The sequence below is a fragment of the Oncorhynchus gorbuscha genome, linkage group LG02 (genome assembly GCF_021184085.1).
Source record: "Oncorhynchus gorbuscha isolate QuinsamMale2020 ecotype Even-year linkage group LG02, OgorEven_v1.0, whole genome shotgun sequence".
NCBI classification, from domain to species: Eukaryota; Metazoa; Chordata; class Actinopteri; order Salmoniformes; family Salmonidae; genus Oncorhynchus; species Oncorhynchus gorbuscha.
This window is the reverse complement of record NC_060174.1, coordinates 94,910,285-94,930,860: the sequence shown is the minus strand read 5'-3', so window position 1 is coordinate 94,930,860 and position 20,576 is coordinate 94,910,285. Positions and strand designations below refer to the sequence as shown.

General features: G+C 42.3%; 1 protein-coding gene across 1 annotated transcript in view; it reads left to right on the top strand.

Moving 5' to 3' along the window:
* LOC124013499 (disks large homolog 2-like) overlaps window positions 1-20,576 on the top strand; it is a 326,264-nt gene that overhangs the window by 55,227 nt on the left and 250,461 nt on the right. The window contains 2 exon segments of the mRNA XM_046327794.1: window positions 3,324-3,472; window positions 19,163-19,231. Of these exon segments, the coding sequence (XP_046183750.1) occupies window positions 3,324-3,472; window positions 19,163-19,231 (218 nt within the window).

The following is a 20,576-nucleotide window of genomic DNA, read 5'->3' as shown; positions in this document are numbered from 1 at the left end:
GGAGGTTGTTGGCCAAGATCTCGCGATACATGGCCCCATCTATCCTCCCCTCAATACAGTGCAGTCGTCCTGTCCCCTTTGCAGAAAAGCATCCCCAAAGAATGATGTTTCCACATCCATGCTTCACGGTTGGGATGGTGTTCTTGGGGTTGTACTCATCCTTCTTCTTCCTCCAAACACGGCGAGTGGAGTTTAGACCAAAAAGCTCTATTTTTGCGTTTGGCGTAGTGTGTTACGTAGCGTAGTGTGTTACTAATGGTTTTCTTTGAGACTGTGGTCCCAGCTCTCTTCAGGTCATTGACCAGATCCTGCCGTCTAGTTCTGGGCGGATCCCTCACCTTCCTCATGATCATTGATGCCCCTCGAGGTGAGATCCTGCATGGAGCCCCAGACCGAGGGTGATTGACCGTCATCTTGAACTTCTTCCATTTTCTAATAATTGCGCCAACAGTTGTTGCCTTCTCACCAAGTTCTCTGGCCTTGGCCATTGTGGAGAGGTTGGAGTCTGTTTGATTGAGTGTGTGGACAGGTGTATTTTATACAGGTAACAAGTTCAAACAGGTGCAGTTAATACAGGTAATGAGTGGAGAACAGGAGGGGCTTCTTAAAGAAAAACTAACAGGTCTGTGAGAGCCGTAATTCTTACTGGTTGGTAGGTGATCAAATACTTATATCATGCAATAAAATGCAAATTAATGACTTAAAAATCATACAATGTGATTTTCTGGATTTTTGTTTTAGATTCCGTCTCTCACAGTTGAAGTGTACCTATGATACAAATGACAGACCTCTACATGCTTTGTAAGTGGGAAAACCTGCAAAATCAGCAGTTTATCAAATACTTGTTCTCCCCACTGTATGTGTCATTTAATTAGCCATTAACATTTGGCCATCTATTGCTTTTCACTGAATAATCAAAGTCATAATTGCTCAACGAGTCTGTGACCGCGGTTGTGTAATGTTCTTTGGGGGGTGCAGTTTGTGCACGGCTCTGCTCTGAGCAGCGCTAAAGCTGTTCTATTTCAAGGATCCGCCACTCAAGTGAATCCTGCTATAACCTTCTTCTGAAGTAAGATGACGTTGCTATAACAGCGAAAGCTTCAGACACACACGCGACACACAAGACATCAACAAGACCCACATGACATCAACAAGACACACATGACACATAAGACATCAACAAGATACATATGACACACAAGACATCAACAAGACACACAAGACATCAACAAGACATCAACAAGACACACATGACACATAAGACATCAATAAGACATCAACAAGACACACAAGACATCAACAAGACACACATGACACATAAGACTTCAATAAGACATCAACAAGACACACATGACACATAAGACACCAACGTGACACACAAGACATCAACAAGACCCACATGACATCAACAAGATACATATGACACTCAAGACATCAACATGACACATAAGACATCAACAAGACACACAAGACATCAACATGACACACATGACACATAAGACATCAACAAGACACACAAGACACACAAGACATCAACAAGACACACATGACACATAAGACATCAACAAGACACACAAGACATCAACAAGACACACAAGACACACAAGACATCAACAAGACACACATGACACATAAGACATCAATAAGACATCAACAAGACACACAAGACATCAATAAGACATCAACAAGACACACAAGACATCAACATGACACATAAGACATCAACAAGACATCAACAAGACACACATGACACATAAGACATCAACAAGACACACAAGACATCAACAAGACACACAAGACACATAAGACATCAACAAGACACACAAGACATCAACATGACACATAAGACATCAATAAGACATCAACAAGACACACAAGACATCAACATGACACATAAGACATCAATAAGACATCAACAAGACACACAAGACATCAACATGACACATAAGACATCAATAAGACATCAATAAGACATCAACAAGACACACAAGACATCAACAAGACACACATGACACACAAGACTCTCTTTGGATTAAATGACACAAGACCAGAGGGAATCACTACAGTTTGTGTTGTATGTAGAAAACATGGTGTTTGCCAATCAGCGTTGAATGAGGGTTGTGTATCAAACTGTTGGTAAGCTGGAATGTTTGGGTTTGAATTCTCTTCCAGTGTTGAATTCTTGCAAAAAGATTAGGGTTTCAATTGAATAGCTTTACTTTTGTTGCCTGTCTTGAAGTGAAATACACCTCTTGGCTGTGGAGACCCACTTCAAGAGCAATGTTTGCCAATTGCCTACTGCATAGTTAATACATTATGCAAGAACTGGGCCATCAAGCATTTTGGGGTAACACCTAATAATAACTATCATTTATTAACCATTTATTGATCATGTGTTAATGATTTTCTGAACATTTGTAAATTATTATAATGCTCCGGTATCCAAATAATAGCCTAATGTAACAGCATGCAAAGATTTGTTGGAATAATTTTATAAAACAATTAATTTCGTAAGTACATTTTGGCCATATAATTGAGACTGAATGATAAAAAAACAGCTTTGACCAAGCTGCTTCAGCGCACACCCGACAGCTGGTGGCACACGCTGTCCAAATGGATCTAGCTTAGACTTCTTGCCAAAATATTGTTGACTGCTCCTTCAACAAGAGACTTCAGCTTCTAGTCTTCACTAAGGCTAAGGACTGGAAGCAGAGTTGCAGATATATTTTGTACTTACAGCTATTTGCTCTTTTTTTGTTCGTGGTTTCTTTATCCTGAGAACCTGTGTAGCACAGATACAGCCCTGTAGACTAATGTTTGTACTTTATAATTCGGTTCCAAGTTGCATTCACTGACGGTGAATTCTCTATATATGCAATGCCGTGCAGATATCCAGAGCAAATGAATAACTATAAATTTGGGACAGATTTTGGGACAGTCTACAACAGAACTTTGGACTTACTCTGCCTCATAGGAGGGTTCCCAGTTGTATCGGACAAGAGAATTTGGCCATACGTCGGTGCTGTTCTTCTCTGCTATGGCATCTAATGTCAGTGCCAGAAATCCAATTTTACAAATTGCCCCCATTTATTTTGGTTGATGTCCAATGAGGCAGTAATCCTGTGTTTAATCAAAGACCCCCATTTCCATGTACATCTGTAACGCAGCATGTTGACGTAAACGGAAGTCTGCCGGCTTACACAGAAATTATATTGTAATTAGAGAAAGGCTTGTCAAGTGTCTGTTTTCATCCATAATTCCTCTCAAGGGACATTTCTAAGTATTGTAAATGATCAAATGGGAATCTGTTATGTTTTCCTCAGATATCCAGGAGTTCTATGAGGTGACGCTGCTGAACACCCAAAAGAGCTGCAAGCAGAAGCTGGAGGAGGTCAACCACATGGCTGACAAGTGGGAACAGACGGGCACGGGCTCCCTCACCGCGGTGCTACAACATGCCTGCCCAACCGAGGTGAGCCTGATGGGACCTCGGAGTAGCGGGCTTAGAAATGTAATGAATCCTGCCAGTCTACCCATTACAGGATTATTGACTTGAATGTGGAGGCCGTTTCTACTCATTGTAGTTCTGTGGTAGTGGTACTACTTCACCAATGAGGAAGCCAGTTGACTCTAAAAAACACAATCAAATAATAGCACGATAAGATAACTGTTTTTCTGTTTCACAGTTTAAGTTCAAGTTTTATTACAGTTTGTAGGTATTGAGATACCTATACATTGGGATCGTTCCTTGCCTAAGTTCTCAAGAAATAAAACAGACAATGGAATCAATTACAGATTTGTGAAAACAAAAATACTGAATAATCATTTCCTTGTGTGTATCACAATTTCAAAGTGGAAATTACAAACTATAAAATACTTTTTATAACTCAATAAATTAATTAATTAATATATGTGGGTCTTTCTATAAAAGAGGTTACCAGTGAGTATTTCTTGTAGTCTGTTTGGAGCTCTTACAAAGTCATTAATAATAATTTGACTTTTTTATTCTTCATGTGAATACATTATGATATAAAGGGGAACATAAATACATTCAATATAATTCAAAAGTTTAATCAAAAGCTATGTTTAAAAATGTATGATACTGTTGTTTGTAGTTATATCATATACTCAGCATTTAACAATTGAATTACACATTGACCTTGATCATGTGAAGTTCCTGGATATTGCTGTCTGTCTCTTTTTTGTATGGAGATCCCGGAAGTGTATTGTAACCTCGTAGCATTTCGTATGTGTAAACAGTTTTCAAGGGCACACATATCCAAAATAATGTATGTGATTGAAAAATCCAATGCTTCAAACAGAAATAGTAACTTTAATATTGTCATGCCTGCTCCCTCTCTGGCGCTCAAGAGCACACCTGTCACCATCATTATGCGCATCACCACTCATTGGGCCCCTCCGGACTCCTTCACGTTTTGATTGCCTTCCCTATATCTGTCTATTTCCTCTGTTTCATCCCCGTGTCAGCATTATTGTCATTTCTGTTTTCCCTGTCCAGACGCTGTCCGTATTCTGTTCCTGTCCGTGGTTATTAAATGTTCACTCCCTGTACCTGGTTCTCGTCTCCAGCGTCCATCCTTACAAATATGATTAATAAAACTAAAATCAATACTGTAATTAACAGGGTTCGTCAATAATATAAAAGAAGTTTGATGCGCATTTGATGTCTAGCTGTTTAGTTACGTAGGGACATTATCGCGCAACATCAGTTGATTCAGGAAAGGATTTTCTGAATGACAGTCATATGATACTGAATACGATTTAACAACAGCCAAAGTGTGGGAATAATGTTGATCTCGAGGATTGACAGACAGTTGACAGACAGTTTTGGTGTCTGTTGTTACGGCGGTCAAGATAATTAGCCTACTTCATAGACAACATTAAATCAAGATTCCTGAGGTAAGATTATGTTCCATGTACATTTTAATAATTTGTTTTCCGAGTACAAATGGAATATGAAAACAGCCTGTTTATACATTTTTGAAGAGAAATATTTTTTTTTGTGCATATAAAACTCCCAAAAACCTTCATATTTTGATGTTCAAATGTGTGTAGGGTTTAATGTGGAATGCCTGCTCAAGTGCGCAGCCAACACTTCCTGTCCTTTAGATGGAGGACACCCTTCTAACTCCATTCTATTAAACTATTATCTAATAATTAGTTGATTAATAACTGCTCATACCATGCCACAGTGCCAATATAAGGTAAGATTTCAAAATTTCTACATATGATTTAGTGTCTATTGACTTGTTAATGAACTGCTGTTACTGTAAATGGTTAGCTGACTAATACAGTGCATTCAGAAAGTATTCAGTCTCCTTGACTTTTTCCACATGTTGTTATGTTACAGCCTTCTTCTAAAATAGATTAAATAATTTCCCCCCTCGATCTACACACAATACCCCATAATACAAACCAAAAACAGTTTTTTAAATACATTTTTGCAAATGTATTATCAATAAAAAACATATCACATTTAAATAAGTATTCAGACCCTTTCCTCAGTACTTTGTTGAAGCACCTTTGGCAGCTATTACAGCCTTGAGTCTTCTTGGGTATGACGCTACAAGCTTGGCACACCTGTATTTGGAGAGTTTTTCAGATTCTTCTCTGCAGATCCTCTAAAGCTCTGTCAGGTTGGATGGGGAGCATTACTGCACAGCTATTTTCAGGTCTCTCCAGAAATGGCTGTGCATTTAGGGTTGTTGTCCTGTTGGAAGGTGAACATTCCCATTCCCAGTCTGAGGTTCTGAGCACTCTGGAGCAGGTTTTCATCCAGGGTCTCTCTGTACTTTGCTCCGTTCATCTTTCCCTCGATTCTGTCTCCCAGTCATTGCTTTTAAGAAACATCCCCACAGCATGATATTGCCACCATTATGCTTCACCGTAGGGATGGTGCCAGGTTTCCTCCAGATGTGACGCTTGGCATTCAGTCCAAAGAGTTTCATCAGACCAGAGAGCCTTGTTTCTCATGGTCTATGGGTCCCGTAGGTGCCTTTATGCTCCAAGCGGGCTGTCATGTGCCTTTTACTGAGGAGTGGATTCCGTCTGGCCACTCTACCATAAAGGCCTGATTGGTAGAGTGCTGCAGAGATGGTTGTCTTTCTGGAAGATTCTCCCATCTCCACAGAGGAACTCTGGAGCTCTGTCAGAGTGACCATCGGGTTCTTGGTCACTTCCCTGACCAAGGCCCTTCTCCCTCGATTGCTCAGTTTGGCAGTGCAGCCGGCTGTAGGAAGAGTCTTGGTAGTTCCACATTTATTCCATTTAAGAATGATGGAGGCCACTGTGTTCTTGGGGACCTTCAATGCTGCAGAAATGTTTTGGTACCCGTCCCCAGATCTGTGCATTGACACAATCCTGTCTCTGAGCTCTACGGACAATTCCTTCGACCTCATGGCTTGGTTTTTGCTCTGACATGCACTTTGGGACCTTATATAGACAGGTGTGTGCCTTTCCAAGTCATGTCCAATCAATTGAATTTACTACAAGTGGACTCCAATCAAGTTGTAGAAACATCTCAATGATGATCAATGGAAACAGGATGCACCTGAGCTCAATTTCGAGTCTCATAGCAAAGGTTCTGAATACTTATTGTAAATAGGCTGATCAGTTTCACCTGTCCTCGTTATTGTCTCCACCCCCTCCAGTTGTTGCTTGTTTCCACAGTGTATTTATCACTGTGTTTCCTGTCTCTCTGTGCCAGTTCGTCTTGTATGTTTAGTCAAGTCAACCAGCGTGTTTTTCCCGTACTCCATTTTCTATTCTCTTTTTGATAATCCTCCCGGTTTTGACCCCTGCCTGACTCTGGACTTCTTTTTTTCCTGCCTGATCATCCTGCCTGGCCTGACCTTGATTCTGCCTGCCCTTCGGTATCTTTTGGACTCTGAACTGGTTTTGATCCTTTTGCCTGTCCACAACCATTCTCTTGTCTTCCCCTATTGGATTAATAAATATTGTAAGACTCCAACCATTTGCCTCCTGTGTCTGAATCTGGGTCTCGCCTTGTGTCATGATAGTATTGTGTATAGATTGATGAGGGAAAAAATGGATTGATTCCATTTTAGAATAAGGCTGTAACGTAACAAAATTTGGAAAAGGTGAAAGGGTCTGTATACTTTCCGAATACACTGTATATCCTAGCTACCTAGCTAACCATTGGTTATCTTAATAAAAAACTAGCTCGAATGAATAGTAGAAATGTAAATATATTATTTCACTGTTTACAGCAGGTCTGGGGCTTCTCAGACCAGTCTGATTAGCCTGATAGTGCCGTGGGTGTGCAACTTACACCTGTGCGAATCTGTGTGCGTATGTCAATGGAATTAAACATCCAACCAATGCCTCAAGTGTCGTGCTGTAGGTCCACCACACATCTGAAGGGTTGTGGGGTACCGTGGAGAAACAACCTCTAACCTCTCCCCCTAGACACTGAGAGCATTGGACAGATTTGGACAGGTGTAGAGCAATACCGCCAACATTCCACTAAGCCTATCAGAGGGTGAGGTGGAGCTCTCACCATGTCACCACGCATCAATCCCTCTCAGATCTCCACAAGTGTCTAGACTCTGGGTAGTAGGGGCTAGGGGTTGTTTCTGGACAGGCCATGGGTATTATGGTTGCTCAGTCAGTCAGTCTGGCCCTGTAAAAACATGTTCATAGGTGTCAAATACTTACTTCCTCTGTCTCAATTGCATTTCTTTGATTTGTTGTCTCCTTCTCAAAACCCATTGGATGAGGTCAGAAGTCCCTCCCCTCTCACCTTCTTATCCAATGAGTTTTGAGAAGGAGGCGAGGAGAGATGACGTGAAGAATGAAGGACATGCAATTGAGATTCTCCCCTTGTGTCCTCCATTCCTCACCTCCCTCTCAACGCACATTGGGGGAAGGATCCTCCCCTCGGGCTCCAATGTAGTTACAATGCGAGGCAAGAAGTGGAGGAAACAAGGACAGAGGAAGCAATAATGTGATGTCTAGTTTACACACACACACACACACACACACACACACACACACACACACACACACACACACACACACACACACACACACACACACACACACACACACACACACACACACACACACACACACACACACACACACACACACACACACTGTTTTAAGAGTTTACTGATTATAATAATATTATTTTTATTATTATTATCAAACCATTTAGGAATTTTGACCCTGATGTCAAAAATTGGTCCCTTTATTTATAGAAAGACCCATATGCTGTTTTATCTTGCCAGCCATTGGTGGATGTTGGCTTTCAACGGTCATCGTTAAAAAGAATAGGCCTCCAATGTGAGATGAGAACTGATAATTGGTCCCTAGATCCCCTGGAATCGGGAGCCCTGAGCAGATCGCCAGCTCCACACACCCATCCCTTCTTTAGCAGTTTTCCCCATTACACAGAACGACTCTGCTGACAAACACAGGCTCTGGTTCTACTGTTTTTTGAGGCTGTTCCCAACACGGAAGTAACAGGAGCTGTGTCGGCAACAGTGTGCTGGACTGTGTAGCTCTAGCTAATTGGCCTTTGAGAGAGTGCCTGCTAGTGTTGGAAGAGCTTGAAGAACTTGGCTATGATGTATATACGCAGGCCTGGCCTGTGACATTGTAATTTAAAGGAATGGATGGAGAGAGCTGAAGGTGTGAGGGTTATAAATGCTTGCCCTTTGACGAAAGCAACTTTCCACAATGAAGCTGAGACGTCTTTTAATAAGTCCTCGAAATGGAGCTAGAATAAATCATTTATAGATTATTCTAGATTTTATTCATCATTCTTTTACTTGTTTGAACTACTTGTTGAGTCCTTGATTAGTTTTGAATGCCGATTCTCACCCACCATGACCATAGAAAAAGATGGAGCTTGGAAGCTCTAACCCTGACAATTTGACTGATAAACTCATGGGTACATTCGCAATGTCTACTTTGTATTGTGATGCAATAATTCCCATGGTATTTTGGAATGTTCTATCAACTGATGCTGGATTGCCATGGTAATGTAGAATGTGCATTTAAATGATGTGGCTATTTGTAATGTCAGTTGAGTTGACTTTACAAATCACAGCACATATTGAAGGGTACACTTCCTGCTTTTACTTCCTTTGCTCATGGGTACCATCAATTTCTGCCAGTCCACCCATGCGCCAAATACAACAGGTGTAGACCTAATCTAGCTAATATTTTCTAAGGGATGATTAGTAGTGTTTGGAAATGTTTTGTGTGATGGTGATGCTGCTTTTTAGTCCATGACTAGGCTTAATCTGTCCCCGAAACTGTCCCAATACTACTATACAGATCATTATGATTGAATCAAATCAAATGTATTTGTCACATGCGCCGAATACAACAGGTGTAGACCTTACCGTGAAATGCTTACTTTACAAGTCCTTAACGAACAATGAAGTTCAAGAAAGGGAATTAAGAAAATATTTACTAAATAAACTGAAGTAAAAAAATACAATAAAAAAGTAATGCAAGAAAATGGCATAACAATAACAAGGCTGTATACAGGGGGTACCGGTACCGAGTCAGTGTGCGGGGGTACAGGTTAGTCCAGGTAATATGTACATGTAGGTAGGGGTAAAGTGACTACGCATAAATAATAAACAGCGAGTAGCAGCTGAGTAAAAATAAATGGGGGGGGGGCATTTGAAAAATTGTTCAGCAGTCTTATGGCTTGGGGGTAGAAGCTGTTAAGGAGCCTTTTGGACCTAGATTTGGCGCTCCGGTACCGCTTGCCGTGCGGTAGCAAAGAGAAAAGTCTATGACTTGGGTGACTGGAGTGTTTTACAATTTTTGGGGCTTTCCTCTGTCACCGTCTAGTACATAGGTCATGGATGGCAGGAAGCTTGGCCCCAGTGATGTACTGGCCCGTATGCACTACCCTCTGTAGCGCCTTCCGGTCAGATGCCGAGCAGTTGCCATAACAGGTAGTGATGCAACCGGTCAGGATGCTCTCGATGGTGCAGCTGTTGAACTTTTTGAGTATCTGGGGACCCATGCCACATCTTTTCAGTCTCCTGAGGGGGAAAAGGTGTTGTCGTGCACTCTTCACAACTGTCTTGGTGTGTTTGGACCATGATAGTTTGTTTATGATGTGGACACCAAGGAACTTGAAACTCTCAACCCGCTCCACTAGAGCCCCATCTATGTTAATGGGGCCTGTTTGACCCTCCTTTTTCTATAGTCCACTAAATCAAATCAAATTGATTTATATAGCCCTTCGTACATCAGCTGATATCTCAAAGTGCTGTACAGAAACCCAGCCTAAAAGCCCAAACAGCAAGCAATGCAGGTGTAGAAGCACAGTGGCTAGGAAAAACTCCCTAGAAAGGCCAAAACCTAGGAAGAAACCTAGAGAGGAACCAGGCTATGTGGGGTGGCCAGTCCTCTTCTGGCTGTGCCGGGTGGAGATTATAACAGAACATGGCCAAGATGTTTAAATGTTCATAAATGACCAGCATGGTCCAATAATAATAAGGCAGAACAGTTGAAACTGGAGCAGCAGCACGGCCAGGTGGACTGGGGACAGCAAGGAGTCATCATGTCAGGTAGTCCTGAGGCATGGTCCTAGGGCTCAGGTCCTCCGAGAGAGAGAAAGAAAGAGAGAAGGAGAGAATTAGAGAACGCACACTTAGATTCACACAGGACACCGAATAGGACAGGAGAAGTACTCCAGATATAACAAACTGACCCTAGCCCCCGACACAAACTACTGCAGCATAAATACTGGAGGCTGAGACAGGAGGGGTCAGGAGACACTGTGGCACTATCAGCTACTTTTGTTTTGCTCACATTGAGGGAGAGGTTGTTGACCTGGCAGGACACTGCCAGGTCTCTGACCTCCTTCCTATAGGTGGTATCATCGTTGTCAGTGATCAGGACTACCACTGTTGTGTCATCAGCAAACTTAATGATGTTGGAGTCGCGATTGGCCACGCAGTCGTGGGTGAACAGGGAGTACAGGAGGGGAGTAAGCACGCAACCCCGAGGGGCCACAGTGTTGAGGATCAGTGTGGCAGATGTGTTGTTGCCTACCCTTATCACCTGGGCGTGGTCCGTCAGGAAGTCCAGAATCCAGTTGCAGAGGGGGGTGTTTAGTCCCAGGGTCCTTAGCTTAATGATTATCTTTGTGGGCACTATTGATAGAGGAATTCTAAATTCCTTTATGTTTTAATTGCCAAAACCAATTTCGCACTCTTTTCTAAGTCATTAATGATGTGTAAGTTCATTAATTATGCATGAAGTAGACCGTGACCCGTCTTAAAAGCCAGGTAAGAGCGTTTAATTCCAGAGAGTACTGACCCAAAATACAAAGAACATTACATTTTAAAGAAAGGGAACATAAAATGACGTCATCAGTTTCACACCCTCTCCCATCCTTACAATAGCGTAGTATTCAGTCCTAGAGATAGTTTTACTCCCCTCATAAAACTACATTCCAACCTGTCTAAAAGATATACTTCTACCCACTAATGGAATCCAACAAAAAACATTCTTATCTGTATGAAAAGCTATCTCATCGCTCCCCCTTTAACTATCCAAGAGACACAGACAATTAATTCGTTCTGCTTATATTTTCAGTAACAGCTCAACCAAAAACTCATACTTTTCATATTATAAATGGTTCTAATCAATAATGTATACATAATTAATCATTAACTATAATTTCCTCTAACAACTATAGGGTTGAACGCTGAGCTGTAGTCAATGAACAGCATTCTCACATAGGTGTTTGTTTTGTCTAGGTGGGAAAGGGCAGTGTGGAGTGCAATAGAGATTGCGTCATCTGTAGATCTGTTATGGCGCTATGCGTATTGGAGTGGGTCTAGGGTTTCCGGCATGATGGTGTTGATGTGAGCCATGACCAGCCTTTCAAAGCATTTCATGGCTACCGATGTGAGTGCTACGGGGCAGTAATCATTTAGGCAGGTTACCTTAGTGTTCTTGGGCACAGGGACTATGGTGGTCTGTTTGAAACATGTAGATATTACAGACTCGGTCAGGGAGAGGTTGAAAAGTGAAGACACTTGCCAGTTAGTCCGCAAATGTTTTGAGTACACGTCCTGGTAATCTATCTTGCCCCGCGGCTTTTTGAATGTTGATCTATTTAAAGGTCTTGCTCACATCGGCATAATCACGCTTTCCGTAGCCATCATTGACTTGAAAGGAGACCCCCTTTATATGAATTTTATTTCTATGTTCATGACATCATGCTGATGATTCTTAGCAGATTCATTAACCCTCATGCTACCAACTTATTTTACCAACTGGGGTCATTTTGGCCCCAAGAACAAACTGTTTGAAAAAGCAACAATAATTGCAAAACATTAACTTATTAAAACATAATTACACATGTAAATAATGTTATCTGAAATTTAAAAAATCCAAAACAGACTGTTGTTTTAGCATCATTACAGTTAATTTGCATATTTTGCGAAACAAAGATATACCCTTAAATAATGTGCAGCTTTTTTCCGAATGACAATCCACATTGATACTAAAACGCTGATTTACCATCATTTGATTGTAGTATCATTTAGTTTTTGCTAGTTAAAGGGAAGGTAGACTAAACATTTTATTTCATTGAAAAAACGGATTCGTTCATTGATCCTGGGAGACAATTACCTGTGTGGTGATTGAAGGTATCTTCAGGGTTAGCCATCCCTGAGTCCAGGTCTGGTCTGGTAACTGTGTGGTGATTGAAGGTATCTTCAGGGTTAGCCATCCCTGAGTTCAGGTCTGGTCTGGTAACTGTGTGGTGATTGAAGGTATCTTCAGGGTTAGCCATCCCTGAGTCCAGGTCTGGTAACTGTGTGGTGATTGAAGGTATCCTCAGGGTTAGCCATCCCTGAGTCCAGGTCTGGTCTGGTAACTGTGTGGTGATTGAAGGTATCTTCAGGGTTAGCCATCCCTGAGTCCAGGTCTGGTCTGGTAACTGTGTGGTGATTGAAGGTATCTTCAGGGTTAGCCATCCCTGAGTCCAGGTCTGGTAACTGTGTGGTGATTGAAGGTATCTTCAGGGTTAGCCATCCCTGAGTCCAGGTCTGGTAACTGTGTGGTGATTGAAGGTATCGTCAGGGTTAGCCATCCCTGAGTCCGGGTCTGGTAACTGTGTGGTGATTGAAGGTATCTTCAGGGTTAGCCATCCCTGAGTCCAGGTCTGGTAACTGTGTGGTGATTGAAGGTATCTTCAGGGTTAGCCATCCCTGAGTCCAGGTCTGGTAACTGTGTGGTGATTGAAGGTATCTTCAGGGTTAGCCATCCCTGAGTCCAGGTCTGGTCTGGTAACTGTGTGGTGATTGAAGGTATCTTCAGGGTTAGCCATCCCTGAGTCCGGGTCTGGTAACTGTGTGGTGATTGAAGGTATCCTCAGGGTTAGCCATCCCTGAGTCCAGGTCTGGTCTGGTAACTGTGTGGTGATTGAAGGTATCTTCAGGGTTAGCCATCCCTGAGTCCAGGTCTGGTCTGGTAACTGTGTGGTGATTGAAGGTATCTTCAGGGTTAGCCATCCCTGAGTCCGGGTCTGGTCTGGTAACTGTGTGGTGATTGAAGGTATCTTCAGGGTTAGCCATCCCTGAGTCCAGGTCTGGTAACTGTGTGGTGATTGAAGGTATCTTCAGGGTTAGCCATCCCTGAGTCCAGGTCTGGTAACTGTGTGGTGATTGAAGGTATCTTCAGGGTTAGCCATCCCTGAGTCCGGGTCTGGTAACTGTGTGGTGATTGAAGGTATCCTCAGGGTTAGCCATCCCTGAGTCCAGGTCTGGTCTGGTAACTGTGTGGTGATTGAAGGTATCTTCAGGGTTAGCCATCCCTGAGTCCAGGTCTGGTCTGGTAACTGTGTGGTGATTGAAGGTATCTTCAGGGTTAGCCATCCCTGAGTCCAGGTCTGGTCTGGTAACTGTGTGGTGATTGAAGGTATCTTCAGGGTTAGCCATCCCTGAGTCCAGGTCTGGTAACTGTGTGGTGATTGAAGGTATCTTCAGGGTTAGCCATCCCTGAGTCCAGGTCTGGTAACTGTGTGGTGATTGAAGGTATTTTCAGGGTTAGCCATCCCTGAGTCCAGGTCTGGTAACTGTGTGGTGATTGAAGGTATCTTCAGGGTTAGCCATCCCTGAGTCCAGGTCTGGTAACTGTGTGGTGATTGAAGGTATCTTCAGGGTTAGCCATCCCTGAGTCCAGGTCTGGTAACTGTGTGGTGATTGAAGGTATTTTCAGGGTTAGCCATCCCTGAGTCCAGGTCTGGTCTGGTAACTGTGTGGTGATTGAAGGTATCTTCAGGGTTAGCCATCCCTGAGTCCAGGTCTGGTAACTGTGTGGTGATTGAAGGTATCTTCAGGGTTAATCATCCCTGAGTCCAGGTCTGGTAACTGTGTGGTGATTGAAGGTATCTTCAGGGTTAGCCATCCCTGAGTCCGGGTCTGGTAACTGTGTGGTGATTGAAGGTATCTTCAGGGTTAGCCATCCCTGAGTCCAGGTCTGGTAACTGTGTGGTGATTGAAGGTATCTTCAGGGTTAGCCATCCCTGAGTCCAGGTCTGGTAACTGTGTGGTGATTGAAGGTATCCTCAGGGTTAGCCATCCCTGAGTCCAGGTCTGGTAACTGTTTGGTGATTGAAGGTATCCTCAGGGTTAGCCATCCCTGAGTCCAGGTCCAGGTCTGGTAACTGTGTGGTGATTGAAGGTATCTTCAGGGTTAGCCATCCCTGAGTCCAGGTCTGGTCTGGTAACTGTGTGGTGATTGAAGGTATCCTCAGGGTTAGCCATCCCTGAGTCCAGGTCTGGTAACTGTGTGGTGATTGAAGGTATCCTCAGGGTTAGCCATCCCTGAGTCCAGGTCTGGTCTGGTAACTGTGTGGTGATTGATTGTATCTTCAGGGTTAGCCATCCCTGAGTCTGGGTCTGGTAACTGTGTGGTGATTGAAGGTATCTTCAGGGTTAGCCATCCCTGAGTCCAGGTCTGGTAACTGTGTGGTGATTGAAGGTATCTTCAGGGTTAGCCATCCCTGAGTCCAGGTCTGGTTACTGTGTGATGATTGAAGGTATCTTCAGGGTTAGCCATCCCTGAGTCCAGGTCTGGTCTGGTAACTGTGTGGTGATTGAAGGTATCTTCAGGGTTAGCCATCCCTGAGTCCAGGTCTGGTAACTGTGTGGTGATTGAAGGTATGTTCAGGGTTAGCCATCCCTGAGTCCGGGTCTGGTAAGTTATACATCTGAAGGTTAACAAGGAGGTAAGGTATGGCGGAAGTTTATGCAAGAGTGCTTTGTAGACTAAAAGAGTGCAATGCAGACCAAGTCTTCAAAGAGGGACAGCCTACTTGCTGATACAAAATGCAATGATGTGTACTGAACCTATCGCTCGTAAGAAAGCACAATGCTCTATGATAAACTGCATCAAATTGCTTCAATACAGTGGCAGCGGCATTCATATAGAAGATATCGCCATAGCCAATAATTGAAATGAATGTTGACTGAATGATTTGTTTGCTATTTAATGTTCTTATTAAATAAGCCTATGACTCCAGTTGGCGGCAGGGAGCTTAGCGGTTAAGAGCATTGGGCCAGAGCATTGGGCCATGTGCCCTTGAGCAAGGCTGTAATGCTTGTCGTCAGGGGAAAGAGAGGAGGACCAAAATGCAGCGTGATGATTATCCATTTTAATAGAATACTTTAACAACGAACAAAAAAAAACAATAAACCGACAAACTGAACGAAGACGAAACAGTCCCATACCGTGAACACAGGAAACAGGAACAATAACCCACAACCCACAATACAAAACAGGCTACCTAAATATGGTTCTCAATCAGGGACAATGATTGACAGCTGCCTCTGATTGAGAACCATACCAGGCCAAACACAGAAATAGAAAATCATAGACAAACTAACATAGACAAGTCACGCCCTGACCATACTAAAACAAAAGACAAAACAAAGGATCTAAGGTCAGAACGTGACAAATGCACTTAACCCTAATTGCTCCTGTATTTCGCTCTGGATAAGAGTGACTGCTAAATTACTCAAATGTAAAATGTAGTTTGAGGGCTCCTACTGATATGTATTAACCATAGATGACTAACAGGGGACGCTGCATTGAAGCCACCGTGCAGCCATCTTGGTATTCCTTCTCCATTGTAAAAAAGATTTTGAAAGCAAAAGAAATACATTTATTAATGTCTACATTATGTTATATTACAGATACCTAAATGCATGCTTGAACATTATATTAAGAGAACTGAACAATTATTAAAAACATATTCCTTCAAATATTTTTCTGAGTACTAATGTCACTGTCCCGACTACAACAAATAAATGCTTAAATAGATGTCATTTTGTCTTTGAAACATTTAATTGAAATATTTTAGAATTCCTTTCCTGTGGAGGACTGCTCCTTCCAATGAGTTGATGGCGCTTGTGGCTTCAAAGCCTCTCATTGGCCATTACATAGCATCAGCAATCCAAGGTTTATACACATCATTGCTTACTACCCCATGAGGCATCAATTTTGCAAATGATGGGATCTGTAAGAATGTATAAATTACCAAGCGATACAGTCACTCCTGTACAACAGTGTTCTTAACTTCTTGTCCTGTAGGGCTGCAGAGTTTTACTAGCTTTTAACCCAGGACAACATTAGTTTTGAAATATTTGTGTTGTTGGTTAATTGATGTAATTTGACACCAAACATACATATTGATCCACTCCAACCAGAGATAACAGTACATAACAGTACATACATTAAATAATTATGAGGATTTTCACAATAAAGCCCAAAGGCTAATTTCTATTGTGGTCACATGATTTTTGTGTCATGTGACAAAAAGCCCACATGTACTGCTTCTCTCCAGGATCAGGATTGAAGGAACACAGCTGCATTTTCCAGTGTGATTTCTTCACACAACACTTGATTAACTGGTCACCCCAATTGATCATGAAATCAATTACTCTATAAAGTATTGGAAATTATGTCAATTTGGCATTTTAGAATATTTCATGTCTCGTTTGAAATGCTGTGGTTAGTTGATATAGGATGAACCTTTTTATTTTCCATTCATCCACTAGGGGGAAGCTAGTCTTTGTAAAAGATCTCCCCCAGTGCAAAGGTGAAGTCTGAGTTAAATCGTATTTCTCTCAATATGATAACATTTTCATGATCTTTGCACATCATTTTCTGTAGATCTTAATTTCAATATCCCAATGATCTATGCAATCAATTAATGCATCTCTAAACAAAACTTTTTTTGTGTGTGCAATTCCTCAGTTCTCCCTCTGTTTTACAATTTCTATGACCCTTTAGACCCAATGTCTATCACCCATTTTTTTTTTCCGTGCTGTGTGTGTGTGTGTGTGTGTGTGTGTGTGTGTGTGTGTGTGTGTGTGTGTGTGTGTGTGTGTGTGTGTGTGTGTGTGTGTGTGTGTGTGTGTGTATGTGTGTGTGTGTGTGTGTGTGTGCGCGTGTGTATGTGTGTGTATGTGTGTTTATGCGTTTATGTGTGTGTATATGTGTGTGTATGTGTGTATGTGTGTTTATGCGTGTGTGTGTATGTGTGTGTGTGTATGTGTGTGTATGTTTGTGTATGCGTGTGCGTGTGTGTTTGACATACTTGGCATCTAACCAGCGACCTCAGTAATCCAGTAGTAATCCTATCTCTCCCCATTGAAACATTCCTGGTTCCAGAGCTGTACAAACTGATAGATATACAGTATATATGTATAGATCTGAGCTAATGTACATCAAATCAAATATACTGTTCAAAAGCCCTTGGTGTTAAAGGAGTGGAGGTGTATGTTTAGTAGATGCATGGGGATAAGTGAAGGGGTTATAGAGGTCACAAGGGACTTTGAATTCTGAGATTGGGTCACCTGCCCTACTATTGTGTATGCTAGAGGAGCAGTTCTGTAAACACTCTCTTACAGCATGGTCCCTAGATAGAAAGAAACACAAAGCATGTCATAGCCTCTGCAAGCCTTCTGTCCCCTGGCCAACACGGTCTGCATTGTTTTGGTTTACCTAACGCTTCGGGGGGAAGTTTCCCCTCCCCTTACAGAAAAACCATAGGAGTTTATGTGAAATCATGTGTTTTTGATCCTAACCTTAATCATTGGGAAAGTTATAAATTGATCCCAGTTCAGCATCTAGGGGCAACTTTACCGTACACCTTATACCCAAAACCATAGTTACATTTGTGTAGAAACAGCCTGAAAAGTAGGGCAGCAAACATGTCCCTTAACTTCACTCCGTCTGCTCATTTGAATCAGAACTTTCCCGAAAATGATTTGATGTCTGTGTTGTGTTACATGACACAAGCCGAGTGTATTAAGCCATGCTGAATAGATGAAGGCTTAACAAAATCAGTGCTTTGTGGCAGAGTGTTGACACTCTCTATCCCATGCAATCTGGTACAGTATTTTTGATCCACTGTGTGCTTTTGTGCCACTTCAGCCTGAGGTTGTGCAAGCGCAAGTTGCAGTCTTTTCTTATGTTTTGCTTGGATTCAGTTGACTTTAGGAATTTCCTTGGACACATTTTAAATACAAGAATGAGAGCGTAGATGGTAAGTAAACAAGATACATTTTGTGTGTGTGTGTGTGTGTGTGTGTGTGTGTGTGTGTGTGTGTGTGTGTGTGTGTGTGTGTGTGTGTGTGTGTGTGTGTGTGTGTGTGTGTGTGTGTGTGTGTGTGTGTGTGTGTGTGTGTGTGTGTGTGTGTGTGTGTGTGTGTGTGTGCGTTCATCCGTGTGTGTATACTAGGTTTAAGCATTTATTTTTGATAGTGTTGGACATGTACACAATAATAGTTGGGGTACTGATTGAAGAATCACCTTGGCCAAAAGTCAAATAAATAGCGAGGTACTGCTCAGCATCAACGGTTAATGGCAGAATGTCTCTGTATTGTGGAGATGAGGTTTTATACCCTGATCTACTATTAAGACAATTCGGCTGTTTATGATATAGAGGGACTCATAGGTTAAAGAAACTGTGTAACTTTGAAAATAGTTAGTTTCTCTGTACTCACAATGTTTCATTGTGGTTTCAGTTATTCATTTCCAATTAAGCTTATTCTACATTTACATTAACTTATTGTATTGTAATAACCTAATATAATGATACTTAGTGTGTGTGTGTCCTCAGATGGGGGAGCGGAGCAGCTCGGAGCACGGTGGGAAGGACCAGACACCGATCAGTGTGAAAGTCTCTGAAGTGAGTACCCTGTGGACACCCCTCTCTGCCTACCACACATACACAATTCATGTCTCAAGGCTTAAAAATCCTTCTTTAACCCATCTCCTCCCCTTCATCTACACTGATTTAAGTGTATTTAAGAAGTGACTAGATTTCAGCTGGATTCACCTGGTCAGTCCATGTCATGGAAAGAGCAGGTGTTCTTACTGTTTTGTACATTTAGTGTATGTTCTTTTTTAATTTTGTCGTGCTACGCTACTGGCCTCTTGTTGTTAAAGTGAAAGTTTTCTCAACATTGTCTGATTGGTGGTGAGCTGGCAATGTCAGCGTGATCCAGGATCTATTGACCTATCATCTCTCAGGTCAACAGCATAGGTTAAACACGTTTAAAAAATGGCCAGTCAACAGCAATGTTTCGGAGACCCAGAGGGTTCAACATCAGCGGCTTCCCCACTGCGGGGCCAGAGGGGTCTTTATGAGGGAGACAACACCAAACGTTGACTTAAACTGTTGATGGCTTTCTAGGCAGTACCAAGAGGCAGCATTATGGACAGGCTTTGAAGCCCCAGGTGTGGGAAAACACACAGACTTGTAGGCTCAAGGCACAGAGCTTTTATCACCGGCTGGAGAGCTATACACTGGGGCTATGGGAAAACAGTTTCTAGTTGCTTCTTTGGACGCCTAGCCTTTTGCCGGTGTGAGCAGAGCACCACTTTATCAAGACCTCTCAGACGTGACACACTTTGAATTATTGTAAACAGAATTAGATTTCCCCCCCCCATAGTCAATTATGGTAGTTTTTTATTGCAATATAAAATTCCTAATTTATTTAATAGAAATCGGATAGCAAATTCCAATAGAAAATGGAGCCCTGAACTACAGGAATAGAAAAACAACACGGAACAGAGAGAGGTGGCCGGAGGAGTGAAGGTGTGTACTGTAGCATGAGAGATCTGTCAAGGCTTAGTCATGTTGTGTGGGTCCTGAACAGATGATTGTTTGGATACAGAGCTTGCTAGAGATAGGGGAGCTCAGCTAACGATTGCTTCCTGTTTCTCAAGCCCCTCCTCTCCCTCTCTCACTTTCTGTCTTTCTCGCTCTTCATTGACCATTCTGCACCTATCCTCGCCCCCAACAAGAAGCTCAGCAAAGTACATGAGATTATCCCTGCACAAGGGCGGGGGATATGGTCTAAGAGCTTGAGACCAGAATAAAGTGATTATATCATCTAACTACAGAAACGTAGGTAACAGCAGCTTGAGATGTACCATGTCACTGTTTGGAGTTGCACTGCTTATTTAGGGCAGGATCTTTTTTTTTTTTTGAGAATCAAAGTTACTACCTGGAATTAATTCCGCACAGT